The sequence below is a fragment of the Cetorhinus maximus genome, chromosome 12 (genome assembly GCF_964194155.1).
Source record: "Cetorhinus maximus chromosome 12, sCetMax3.hap1.1, whole genome shotgun sequence".
NCBI classification, from domain to species: domain Eukaryota; kingdom Metazoa; phylum Chordata; class Chondrichthyes; order Lamniformes; family Cetorhinidae; genus Cetorhinus; species Cetorhinus maximus.
This window is the reverse complement of record NC_135890.1, coordinates 60,444,237-60,458,514: the sequence shown is the minus strand read 5'-3', so window position 1 is coordinate 60,458,514 and position 14,278 is coordinate 60,444,237. Positions and strand designations below refer to the sequence as shown.

Below are 14,278 nucleotides of genomic sequence, written 5' to 3'. Positions count from 1 at the left end.
TGTGCCCTCGGGTCCTAGTCTCTCCTACTAATGGAAACATCTTCCCCACGTCCACTCTATCCAGGCCTTTCAGTACTCTGTAAGTTTCAATCAGATCCCCCCTCATCCTTCTAAACTCCATCGAGTATAAACCCAGAGTCCTAAAACGTTCCTCATATGTTAAGCCTTTCACTCCTGGGATCGTTCTCGTGAACCTCCTCTGGACCCTCTCCAGGGCCAGCACATCCTTCCTGAGATACGGGGACCAAAATTGCTCACAATATTCTAAATGTGGTCTGACCAGCACCTTATAAAGCCTCAGCGGCACATCCATGCTTTTATATTCTAGTCCTCTCGAAACAAATGCCAACATTGCATTTGCCTTCCTAACTACCGACTCAACCTGCAAGTTAACCTTAAGAGAATCCTGGGCTAGGATTTCTGAATTCTCTCCTCATTTAGAAAATAGTCTATGCCTCTATTCTTCCTACCAAAGTGCATGACCTCACACTTCCCACGTTGTATTCCATCTGCCACTTCTTTGCCCATTCTCCTAAGCTGTCTAAATCCTTCTGCAGCCTCCCTGCCTCCTCAATACTACCTGTCCCTCCACCTATCTTTATATCAACTACAAACTTAGCCAGAATGCCCTCAGTTCCTTCATCTAGATCATTAATGTATAAAGTGAAAAGTTGTGGTCCCAACAATGACCCTTGCGGAACTCCATTAGTCACCAGCCGCCATCCTGAGAAGGACCCCCTTATCCCCATTCTCTGCCTCCTGCCAGACAGCCAATCTTCTATTCATGCTAGTACCTTGCCTCTAACACCATGAGCTCTTATCTTACTGGGCAGCCTCCTGTGCGGCACCTTGTCAAAGGCCTTCTGGAAGTCCAAGTAGATAACATCCATTGGCTCTCCTTTGTCTAACCTGCTCATTACCTCCTCAAAGAATTCTAACAGATTTGTCAGTCATGACCTCCCCTTGATGAAACCATGCTGACTTTGCTCTATTTTACCATGCACTTCCAAGTATTCTGAAATCTCATCCTTAATAATGGACTCTGAAATCTTACCAACGACCGAGGTCAGGCTAATCGACCTGTAATTTCCCATCTTTTGCCTCACTCCCTTCTTAAACAGGGGGGTTACATTAGCGATAAATCTGAGGGCTGCAGTCTTCCTGCCTTTCGTGGAAATCTTCCCTGCAGCAGTCGTAGGCTAGAACCACTGAGATGTGGCTGGACTTTAAATATGGTGCCCGGTGTGATGAAGCAGTGAGGTGATGGTGTGGTGGGCGAATGAGAGCCCGCCTGCCATGGAAACGGAGTGTTTCCCGAGAATGCATAAATAATGTGGCAAGCTTGGGACAATATGGTGTGAAAACCCGCCATTGCATTACCCGCCTGCAACCACATTTAGTGCAAATCTGGGACGATTCCGCCCTATGGAAAATCTAACTGGCGCTAATCTGGAAGCAGTGATCTTCCTTCCACTTCCCACAAGACCAAGTGATGGCAGCTTTGGTCACTCAATTGCATCCTGACCTCTCATCTCAGGCGCAGGCATTTTCCTAACCTAGATACCAAGACTTCACAGTTTACTTGTACCATGAGGGCAACTTTTCAATGTCAACTGAAAAATAATGCAAGGGACTAGAAGCACACCCCTCTGTCAGTGTTCGATGGCCACCTTTCCCAACAGGAAACCCAGGCTTACCCAGTCATGCAATGGCTCTTCAGCACCATAACACTCATTCGAGTTTGAAGTGGGCATGCACGCAGCTAGCAGTAGAGGAGCAATCACTGGCACTGTGAGGAATTAATGCTTCTTGAGTGGGCACATTTGCTTGACTAGGCTGACTCCAAGTATGACAATCAAGCGCAAGCTAAACGCTTTCAGCTGCAGTGGATTGCTCATCTTTGACATGTTTTGCCATAAGTCTGGCCATTTCTTCCTTCTTCCACCACCCCCACCACCCCACACATGCGCTCAAACTTCAGTTGGTGCAGCCATGAACCCCCTCCCCAGCACTGTTGCCCTTGCCCTGAGGTTGCCTTTTCCCCCTTCCCCCCTTGCACTCCACCCTTGCCTTGGCACCACAAGCCAGCCATGAAGAAACCGCTGCAGAGACATGCCTTTGCCCCCGCCCCCCGAGAATCTGTACAGCTGCTGGGATCATCGTGAGTGCTAAGTTATGTGCATCCACTTCCAAGTTCCCCTCGAAGTTGAGGTCACCAGGTGCACGCCTTTTCAAGTCATTTGTAAATGAGGCCAACGTGGGATTTAAATATGACATGGGAGGATGATTCCGGCGTGTGGCCACAACAATGATATGCAAATTTATTAAAATTAAGTCCCCAACGTTCGACAGCAGGAAACGCAGCCCGCCATCGACAGAGGGAGGGAACAATCCTGTCCTGGATTTACGTTGTTGGGGAACACGACTCGGGTCTTCTCGCAAGATTCTCCGATCTCACCACCGATCGGGGGCGGAAAATCCCAGCCATTGGTTAAAAAATTAACAATTCCTAACAGAAAGTTACAAATGTCTATCATTTCTCTTTTTCTGAAAATGTTCATGTTGGCTTGTAGCCTTTCTTTCCAATGGGATACTTACAATACTAACCAGAGGCAAATCAAATTGGAGATTCGGCTTGTCAAAGCAAATTTTCTTCTAGAGTGAAAAACAACTTTTTGGGCAACATAGGACATTTTCCAATTTGCTCATGTTTATGAACATTAATTAGAGGTGTTTCATTTAAGTAGAAATGTGCTTACTTTCGTAGAAACCCGACAACTTCAATCTCCCAATTTGATATGTGTGCAAAATGCTCCTTTTGTACCAGTCTGTGCAGCAACAGTACAAAATATTCCAGGAATCGACTTTTGTCTTTAAGCTTCATGACTATAACAGAGGAGATATTAAAATGGCTTTCAACAAGATAATGTTTCTGTTGGTTGGAAATCCAATCATATTTCTTACAGGGTTACTCTGCCAGATCAATATACATTATACAAGCAAGAACATGGCAAATTATGAAGAATAAAACCGGATGGCCCACCATGATCAATCAAGGCACTGGATTCAGATATGACAAAGGCCCAGCCCAGTCAACAATGCAAAGTCCTCCTCATTGACAACTGGAAGTTTGTGCAAATAATGGGAGAGATGACTCACTGATCAGTCATGCAATCACTTTACATAGTCAAACTCACAGAATTATACCTTCCAGCCGATTCAGACTCTTGCAACACCATTCCTGAATATGCCCTGTCCATGGCTTTCCCGCCATGGACTTAATTGGTGTAAAGGTGGGAAGGCTTCCCCACCTGCCACCCTCCCACTCGATTAAATGCCCCCCAAAAGCAAACCCACCACAGTGGACAGCACAAGGTCAAGACAGGAAGGAACTTTTCCCCTTGGTGGAGGGATCAATAACCAGGGGGCATAGATTTAAGGTAAGGGGCAGGAGGTTTAGAGGGGTTGTGAGGAAGAGTTTTTTCACCCAGAGGGTGGTGGGAATCTGGAACTCACTGCCTGAAAGGGTGGTAGAGGCAGAAACCCTCATAACATTTAAGAAGTATTTGGATGTGCACTTGCGATGCCATGGCATACAAGGCTATGTGCATAGTGCTGAAAAATAGAATTAGAATAGTTAGCTGCTTGTTTGAGCAGCGCAGACTCAATGGGCCGAAGGGCCTTTTTCTGTGCTGCAGACCTCTATGACAAGGTTCCGCCCATCCTTTTTGTACCTCTGCAACTAAAACTGTACACAGTATTCTAACTGTGGTCGCATCATTGAGTTAGAAAGTGACAGGATCACCTCCCTAATCCAACTCAATATTCTTTCAACACATCCACATTTGCTCTGATTTCTCACCCACCATCTCCCAAGGTTGTGGGCAGCTGCCAAGGGCATGGACTGTGCCCAAACTTTGGAAAACGTCCCCCCTGGGGTCAGCGGTGGAGGTTCCCAATAGGCATGGTCCCAGTGATTGTCAGAGATATATAGTATGAAAATTTACCATATAATATTCAAATATAATTGAATTATTTAAAGTGTCACAAAGATGAAATGTTCGACCTGCATTGTAAGCAGTATTTATAGGTGCAAATAAGATGGTTGTGTAAATCACAGCTTCACTTCCAGACAATGCTTCTGGTTTCTCTGGAAAAATAATTTAAAATGGAGAAGAAATATATCATTAACTTAGGAATTCATCACAATTACAAAAGTGGAAACTAATTGGATATTAATCCAAAATTTGTCTAATACATTCTAGAAATGTTAATTAGTAGATCAATTAATTAATGAAATGTGGAAACATAAAAGGAACAGATTACCCAAGTTGAATATTAATAGCAAAATTGCAAATACAGTGATAAAGAACAACAATAAAAGAAAAAAAAAACAACTTCCTGATGTCCCAAAGCATTTTACAGCTAATGAAGTGGTTTTTGATATGTGGGAAATATGGCAGTAAATTTGTCCACAGCTAGGTTCCACAAGCAGCAATGTGATAATAAGAACAGAAGAACATAAGAAATAGGAGCAGGAGTAGGTCATTCAGCCCTTTGAGCATGCTCCGCCATTCAATCATGTCTAACTTACTCGCTAGACTTTTTCGAAGAGGTATTAGAGATGATTGATGAGGGCAAGGCAGTTGATGTGGTGTATATGGACTTCCAAAAAGTGCCACACAACAGACTTGTGAGGAAAGTTATAGGTCATGGAATAGAAGGAACAGTAGCAATGTGGATACAAAATTGGCTGAGGGATAGGAAACAGAGGGTAATAGTTAATGGGTATTTTTCGAGCTGGAAGAAGGTTTGTAATGGAGTTCCACAAGGATCGATATTGGGACCCTTGGTTTTCCTGATATATATAAGTGATCTAGATCTTGGTGTGTAGAGGGCAATTTCAAAGTTTGTAGACGACACAAAACTTGGGAGAATTGTACACTGTGAGGAGGACAGTGTAGAACATCAAAAGGGCATTGACACATTGGCGGAGTGGGCAGGCAGGTGGCAGATGAAGTTCAATGCGGAGAAGTTTGAGATGGTACACTTTGGTACAAAGAACATGGAGAAACAGTATAAAATAAAGTATACTATTCTAAAGGGTGTATAGGAGCAGAGAGACCTGGGTGTATTTGTACATAAGTCATTAAAGGTGGCAGGACAGGTAGAGTTGTTTTTAAAGCATACAGTATTATAGGCTTCATTAATAAGGGCATAGAGTACAAGAGCAGGGAAGTTGTGATGAACTTATATAAGACACTGGTTAAACATCAGCTGGAGTATTGTGGACAGTTCTGGGCGCCACACCATAGGAAGGATGTGAACGCACTGGAGAGAGTGCTGAAGAGGTATACGAGAATGGTTCTAGGGATGAGACACTTCAGTTATGAGGAAAGATTGGAGAAGTTGGGACTGTTTTCCTTGGAGAGGAGAAGGCTAAGGGGAGACTTGATAGAAATTTTCAAAATGATGAGGGGTCTGGACAGAGTAGTTAGGGAGAAACAGTTCCCACTCATAAACGGGTCGAGAACCAGAGGGCACAGTTTTATAGTGTTTTGCAAAAGAAGTAAATGCGAGGTAAGAAAAATTTTTTTCACACAGGGAGTAGTTAGGGTTTGGAATGCACTGCCTGGAAGTGTGGTAGAGGCAGGTTCAATTGAGGCATTCAAGAGGGCATTGGATGATTATTTAAATAGAAACAATGTGCAGGGTTACAGGGAAAAGGCAAGAGATTGGCACTAAGTTAAAATGCTCAGAGAGCCGGAGCAGACACGATGGGCCAAATGGCCTCCTTCTACACCATAACAATTCTGTTATTCTGTGATTCAATCACATCATGGCTGATCTTCTACTTCAACCCCATTTTCCTGCGCTGTCCCCGTATTCCTTGATATAATATGCAGAAATCTATCGATCTCAGTCTTGAACATACTCAACAACTGAGCCTTCACAGCCTTCTGGGTCAGAGAATTCCAAAGATTCACCGCCCTCCGAATGAAGAAATTCCTCCACATCTCAGTCCTAAATGGCCTGCCCCTTATTTTGACACTGTGTTCCTGGCTCTAGGCCCCCACATCTTTCCTGCATCTACCCTGACGAGCCCTGCAAGAATTTTGTATATTTGAATGAGAGCACCTCTCATTCTTCTGAGCTCCTGAGAATAAAGGCCCAGTCTACTTAATATTTCTTCAAAGGACAAGTCCTCCGTCCCAGGAATTAATTTAGTGAACTTTAATGACACTCTCTCCAAGGCAAATATATATTTCCTTAGGTAAAAAAGCCAAAACTGCAAACAATGCTCCAGGTGTGGTCTTACTAAGGCTGTATATAATTGCAGTAAGACATCTTTACTCCTATACTCAAATCCTCTTCTAATAAAGACCAACATACCATTTGCCTTCTTAGTTGCTTGCTGTACCTGCATATTAGCTTTCAGTGACTCATGAACAAGAACACCCAAGTCCTTTTGAAATTCAGCACTTCCCAGGCTCTGGTCATTTAAGAAATACTCTGTATTTCTGTTTTTCCTACCAAAGTGGATAACCTCACATTTCTCCACATTGTATTCCATCTGCTAAATCTTTGCCCATTCGCTTAGCCTCTCCAAATCCCCTTGCAGCGTCTTTGCACCTTCCTCACAACTTACACTTCCACCTAGTTTTCGGTCATCTGCAAAATTGGAAATATTACATTTAATGCCCACATCCAAATCATTGATAAAGATTGTGAATAGCTGGGACCCAAGCACTGATCCCTGTGGTACCCTACCAGTCACAGCCTGCCAAACTGAGAGTGACCCATTTATTCCTACACTCTGTTTTCTGTCTGTTAACCAGTTCTCAATCCATGCCAGAATATTACCCTCAATCCCAAGGGTTAAGTTCTGTTTACTAACATCTTGTATGGGACCTTATCAAAAGCTTTCTTAAAATCTAAATATACTACATCTACAGTTCTCCTTATCTGCTAGTTACATCCTCAAAAAACTCCAACAGGCTTGTTAAATATGATTTCCCTTTCATAAATCCATGTTGACTGCCCAATCCTACCATTATTTTCTAAGTGTCCTGTTATCACATCCTTTATTATAGGCTCCAGCATTTTCTCTACTACTGATGTCAGGCTAACAGGTCTGTCGTTCCCAGTTTTGTTTCTCCCTCCTTTCTTAAATAATGGGGTTACATTTGCCACCTTCCAATCTGCAGGAACCTTCCAGAGTATATATAATTTTGAAAGATGACCACCGATGTATCTGTTATCTCTGCAGCAAACTCTTTTAACACTCTGGGACGCAGATCATCAGTGGCTAACAAAGGAAGTTAAGAATTGTATAAGATTAAAAGAAAGGGTCTATAAAGTTGCCAGAACAGAAATAGTAGTGAACCTGAGGATTCAGAAGATTTTAGAATACAGCAAAGGAGGACCAAGAAATTGATAAAGAAAGGGAGAACAGAATATGAATGTAAACTATCAAAAATAATAAAATCGTATTGTAAAAGCTTCTAAAAGTATGCAGAAAGGAAACATTTGGCTAAAACAAATGTGGGTCTATTACATACATTCTCAGGAGTTTACAATGGGGGATAGAGAAATGGCAGAGAAGCTAAATGATTACTTTGTGCCTGCCTTCACTGAGGAAGATACAAGAAATCTCCCAGAATTAGAGATCCAAGGAACTAGGGAGAATGAGGAATTGAAGGAAATTAGTATAAGTAAGAAAGTTGTTTTGGAGAAATTAATGGGACTGAAAGTTGATAAGTCCCTGGGACCTGATATTCTACATTCAGAGTGTTGAAAGAGGTAGCTATGGAGATACTGGATGATGCATTGGTGATCATCTTCCAAAATTCTTTAGATTCAGGAACGGTTCCTGCAGATTGGAAGGTAGCAAATGTCACCCCACTATTTAAGAAGGAGGGGGGGAAGAGAGAAAATGTGGAACTACAAACCTGTTAGCCTTACATCAGCAGTAGGGAAAATGCTAAAATCTATTCTAAAGGGTGTGATAAATGGACACTTGGATAATAATGATCTGATTGGACATGGTCAACATGGATTTATGAATGGAAAGTCATATTTGGTGCACCCATGGGAGTTTTTTGAGGGTGTTACTGACAGAATTGACAAAGGGGAGTTGGTGGATGTAGTGTACTTGAATTTTCAGAAGGCTTTTGATAAAGTCCCCCACAGGAGGTTGGTTAGCAAAATTAAAGCACATGGGATAGAAGGTAATATACTGCCATGGATTAAGGACTGGTTAACAGACAGAAAACAGAGAGTAGGAATAAACAGGTCATTCTCGCGTTGGCAGGTTGTGACTAGTGGGGTGCCGCAAGGATCAGTACTTGGGCCCCAGCTGTTCACAATATATATCAATGATTTGGATGTGGGGACCAAACAAAATATTTCCAAGTTTACAGATGACACAAAGCTCGATGGGAACCTGTGTTGTGAGGAAGCTGTAAAGCGGCTTCAAGGGGATTTGGACAGACTAAGTGAGTGGGCAAGAACATGGCAGGTGGAATATAATTTTGAAAAATGTGAGGCTATCCATTTTGGTAGGAGGAACAGATGTGCAGGGTATTTCTTAAATGGTAAGAGATTAGAAAATGTAGAGGTACAAAGGGACCTGGGTGTCCTCATCAATAAGTCACTGAAAGCTAACATGCAGGCACAGCAAGCAACTGGAAGGCTAATGGTATGTTAGCCTTTATCACAGGAGGATTTGAGTACAGAAGTAGCGAAGTCTTGCTTCAATTGTATAGAATCCTGGTTCGACCTGGAGTAGTGTGTGCAGTTTTGGTCTACTTACCTTAGGTAGAATATTACTGCCATAGAGGAAGTGCAACAAAGGTTCACCAGACTTGTTCCTGGGATGGCAGGACTGTCCTATGAATAGAGATTGGGGATACTGGACCTGTATTCTTGAAAGTTTCGAAGAATGAGAAGTGATCTCATTGAAACCTACAAAGTACTTAAAGGGATAGACAGAGAAGATGCAGGTAAGATGCTTCCCCTGGTTGGGGAGTCTAGAACCAGGGCACACACTTTCAAAATAAGGGGGAAGCCACTTAGGACAGAGATGAGGGGAAATTTCTTTACTCAGAAAGTTGTGAATCTTTGGAATTCTCTAACCCAGAAGGCTGTGGAAGCTCAGTCATTGGGTATGTTTAAAGCAGAGGTTGACAGATTTCCAAACACCACTAACAAAATGGGATTTGGGAATAGTGTAGGAAAAGGCATTGAAGTGAATGATCAGCCATGATTGTACTGAATGGTGGAGCATGCTCAATGGGCTGAATGGCCTACTCTTGCTCCTATGTCCAGGGGATTTATCTACTTTAAGTCCCATTAATTTTTCTAGCACTATTTTTTTACTCATTTTAATATCTTGGAGTTCCTTGTTTAAACTAGTTTTTTTTAATTCATTTGTGGGATGTGGGCGTCACTGGCTAAGCCAGCATTTATTGCCCATTGTTCAAAGGACATTTTTAAGAGTCAACCACATTGCTGTGGGTCTGGAGTCACATGTAGGCCAGACCAGGTAAGGTCAGCAGATTTCCTTCCCTAAAGGGCATTAGTGAACCAGATAGGTTTTTACGACAATCGACAATAGTTTCATGGTCATCAGACTTTTAATTCCAGATACTTATTGAATTCAAATTCCACAATCTGCTGTAGTGGGATTCAAACCCAGGTCCCCAGAGCATTACACTAGATTACCAGTCCAGAGACAATTCCACTATGCCACACATTCATCTCTCTAATCTTAATTAACCCACGCCAATTTGCGCGTGGCTCAGGTAATAATCCAGAGATTATTGCCTTTGAAGTTCTGCTTTTTAATTTAGTGCCTAGCTCCTCATATACTTTACGCAGAACCTCGTTCCTAGTCCTACCTATGATGTTGGTACCTACATGGACCATAACCAATGACCACATTTAACAATGCTGTGAGTGAGGGCTCAGAAGTGGGGAGGCAAGAGGGAGGGAGTGGGCAGGAGGGAGCAAGTTAGGTGGCGAGAGGAAGCATTGAGGAGGTCGGAAGAGGGAAGCAGAGAATAGGAGGGAGAAAGAAGCAGCAAGTGGGAGGGATTGAGGGGGCCGGGAGAGCAGCAGCATGTAAGTGGCGGGAAGAGGTTAGCGGGTAATAAGTAGATAGAGTAGTAAGTTAGTAAAGGTCATTAGTTAGTAAGAGTGGTAAGAGGATTTTGTGCCACTTATGTTCAAATCAGCCAATAGGTTTTTAATGTAAATATTACAGGTCAGGATGTTTTCTTATGGGAAAGTGATTTTCGTTAAGCACATTTTTATTTAGCACACCGTTTGTTAGGAACACATTAGGAGTACTAAATGAGAGATAAGTGTACAGCTTTACTACAAATTTTGAGCAGTAAAAACTGTCCAGAAACATCATACTTTGCCAAAATGTAGTTACAAAACTTTGTACAAAGTTTTCTACCTTCCTTTTTCAGATCAGCCAAAACTTCATCCATTGCCTTCATCTGCATAGAGTTCTCAATGGCTAATTTCTGTTGGTCAATGGTGCTTTCCCATTTGTTCTAAAAAAACAAAGTGTGAGAATATTTAGAAAAAAGTCAGATGGTTGCTTATTCTGTTTATATTGAAAGAGGCCATTTCAATGGAAAGGAACTCTCATATGCATGATTTATATCTTTAAAGCTTTCAAGTAATTCCACAAAAATATTTTCCATCCAACCATACACCTCTACACACTTAAATCTTGAATTAAAAGGCTAATTTTTCTTAATTTTATACTCATGGCTTTGCCTTTTCAACCACTGACCAACTGTGGTGTTCTGTATAGTCACTGCATTAATGATTTTGTTGCCTGAATTATGAACCTCTGGAATTCTGCTCTTACACACTGCTGTATTTGTCATTGCTTTGGGTCATCTCCAAAGCATTTGACAGGTTCTGGCACTGCGCATTTCTAAACAGATTAACATTATGTAGTATTTTACAAAAATTATATTCATCAACATAAAAGTAACAATTATACTTTAAATATGGAGGGTGGTCCTATATTATCCCATGCATCTCTAAATGTTCACTATTTTACCTTGAATTATGAATTCTAAGAGATTTCCCACAACTGCTATAAGACTAGCCAGTCTCTAGTTAGCTGGTTTCCCTTTCTCTCCTCTTTACATTGGTTAGTCTCCGGTCCCTGGCACAACATACAATCTCAGAATTCTAGCCAACAACTACCAATTTTTACTTTTCACATACCCACTTGATACCCTTTTTGATTACAAATGAAATTCTGTTGTTGTCAAAACAGTCACCATTGCTTATTTTATCCTTTGAAGTAAACACTACCTTTTTCCTCAAAAACTCTTAAATGTCTATAAATTCCAAGTCTGTCCAAGACTTAAATAGTACTCCTATTTCTGGACAACCCTCAATAAAAGGTTTGTTGTCCAATAGGTAATCTTCTTATTTTTAGCTCCCAGATCTCGGCGTTGTAATCAATCATCTTGTCAGGCTCTTTCTGGACTATGCCTTAATTAAATATTTGCCTGCAAGAGGCATCATTGAATGCCTAAGTAGCTGTGACTTGGCTTAAGAATCACACTCAATTATTTTAACAAGTAGAAAGTCAGAAACATGGATTAGGTATAGCAAATTGGCACTCTGACATATTGAGCAAGATTTCAATTCTGGGGTTAGGACACTAACGTCAAGTTAATTTCCAGGTCATGACCCTGCGCCATGTCAGCAATAAACACACCACTGAATGTGATTAAATATAATTGAAAATTAACTTAATTGGGCCAAAGTCGCATTTACCATCCAATTAGCAACAGTATGCGTGAGAAAGAGGTAGAAAACATGAGGCAATGGCCCAATTTAAAGTGCGAGTGAAAACCATTGCCGTGATTGCTGTCGTCTCAAGGCTGGAAAGAGTATCTGAGCAGTGGAAGGTGGACAGAGAAGGCTCCCATGCCGGGGCAACTCTCCGTTTTTCTCACAAGGTGTTGCTGGAGGCAGTGACAGCATACAGACATATCCTTTTCCCTGAGGCACGAGAAAGCCTGCAAGGCTGAGCAAAAAGGCATGGCTGGAACTGGCTCATGAGGTCAGCAGCAGAGGAGTGTGGGAAGTAACTGAGTCCAATGCAGAAGTCATTTCAATGACCAGCTTAGGTCTAGAAAGATGAGTCCAAAGATAGACCCAGATGGCATGCCTCCTGGTCAACAGTCACCAGAATGCCAGGAGAGGGGCATCCTGAGGTTGCAGAGAGTTCATCTCAACAACATTGATGACCCATTCGCATAGTTCATAACCCCAGTCCTTTTAGATAGTGGGCTAGAGTGAAGACTGCAACATCTTATGCAAATAAAAACTCTAAGTGGTGATGGAGGGAGGCATTGTCCTAATAGCATCTTTCTTCACCTTGCAGACCAAATGGGAGTACAACACCAGGAAAGCAAGAGGGTATGTTTGGATAATGAGGTTCTCCAGCTCACATCACTGGTGAGTTTTGATGAGCTGGCCCTTGATCTGACCAGAGTGGCAAGCCGCTGAGATGTTAGAGATGGAGAAATGGGGGTCCAACACAGACAAGGTGAAAAGATCTCAACATCGCCAGGTTCAGAGGATGCATTGCAATCCTCCCCATGCAACAAGTTGCCAATGCACAATCTGTCATCTAATTATTTTAGGTAGCAGCAGTAACTTTTAATTTTGCTGATTTCTCACAACCAATTTCGCTTTTGTTCCCCACAGGGCTAGGTGCAGCTGGAGAGGTTGCATGAAAGGGCTGAGGATGCAAGAGATGGTAATGAGGCGTCCACCCTTCATGAGGCTCCATCATCACCAGCCATCTCCATGGCTTCTCTGATGGGTGAAGCATCCATAGAGTTACACTTTGTGACAGAGGCTGCCCCTGCACTGATGCCAGTGCAGAAGCCTTTGGAGGCAACCCTCCCCCGGCCTAGCACCTCTACACCGAGGCCAACTGCATGGGCGTCTCAATCCCAGACAGACATTAGCCAGCAGTCTGCCTTCACCTCATCCTCAGCCACAAGGGCAACAATTTATAGAAGTGGCCGTGCGGAGGTCACCGTGTCAGTGATGACAGGTGTTAGTCAATTGGGTGTTTCTGCTGTAAATAATATTAAATTGCTAAATAATAAAGTACTGGGTATGTGACACTAAGGCAAACTTGTGGGCTGGATTTTACGTTTCCCCGCTAGCAGGTCTGAAGACAGGGGCCTCATAAAATGCAGCCTGTGGCTTGCCCAACGCCTACACCCATCCCCGACCTGCCTCCAATTTTACAAGGGGCAGTGGAGGTATTGGACAGCCCATCCACCTTTGGGCCTATTGAGGCCCTTAGGTGGCCAATTAATGGCCCGTTAAAGGCCTCAATCCGCCCCGCTGCAGCAGGTGGAGGCCCACGCCTAGTGGGTTACCCAGTCGCTTTAGCTGTGCAGGCTGGCGTTTGGCCAGGATGCATTCTTTGGGGGTCCCCATTGAAGGCAAGGTCATGATACCCATCCACCCTCCCCCCGGCCTCTCAAACCCACCCCACATCATCACAACCCCCCATCGCTGGGGCCCCAGTGATATCCTGGACATACCTGAAGTCCAGCCTCCATAACCTCCTCCTCGAACCTGCCGCCGCTGGGACTACAGAGCTGCCAGCCAATCCGATTGGTAGACAGCTCTATAAGGCGGAACCTACTCTAAAGATTGGGATGGAATCTTGCTCTCAGCTGATTAACGCCCCGCCAAGCGTTAAATGGCTGTGGGGTAACCAGCTTTATCGCAGGCAGGCTCCCAGCTGATTTTTTAGTCAGGTTGGGGGGAGGTGCTGGGAACACAGTGCTCCATAAAATCCAGCCCATGTGTTTTTATTTCATCATAGTGAAAGCAATAGAGTGAAAAATAAGGTTAGCAAAGCAAAGGAGTTCATTGGTGAAGAGTGTGTCAAGGGAGACTCTGAAGTCTTGCAGTGTTTGTGCCATTAGAAAGTTGCTGACCTTGGTTGTTAACAGATGCTTGCTCTCACTCAGATGAAGGAGACGCTCCTCTCTGAATGTCCTGCAGACTGAGTCATGCTCAGGTGAAACCTGTTTGGATCAGAGTGGCGCCAGCATCCCTGCCATCCTGATCAGCACATCACCTCCTGTGCCTAACAGTATGACATCTCCATCTTTCTTTCAGCCTCCTTCTCATCCTATTCTTCCTCTTCCTCTCTCTAAGGGGTTGTGGCATTCCAGCACTACTCGCTCTTCAAGGTCGA

The 14,278-nt window shown here is 43.2% G+C and overlaps 1 protein-coding gene across 1 annotated transcript in view; it reads right to left on the bottom strand.

Moving 5' to 3' along the window:
* cfap54 (cilia and flagella associated 54) overlaps positions 1–14,278 on the bottom strand; it is a 264,156-nt gene that overhangs the window by 19,906 nt on the left and 229,972 nt on the right. Inside the window, exons 30-32 of the mRNA XM_078554638.1 lie at positions 10,466–10,565; positions 4,067–4,150; positions 2,760–2,886 (exon numbers count right to left, since the gene is read on the bottom strand). Of these exons, the coding sequence (XP_078410764.1) occupies positions 2,760–2,886; positions 4,067–4,150; positions 10,466–10,565 (311 nt within the window). The remainder of the gene's footprint in view (positions 1–2,759; positions 2,887–4,066; positions 4,151–10,465; positions 10,566–14,278) is intronic.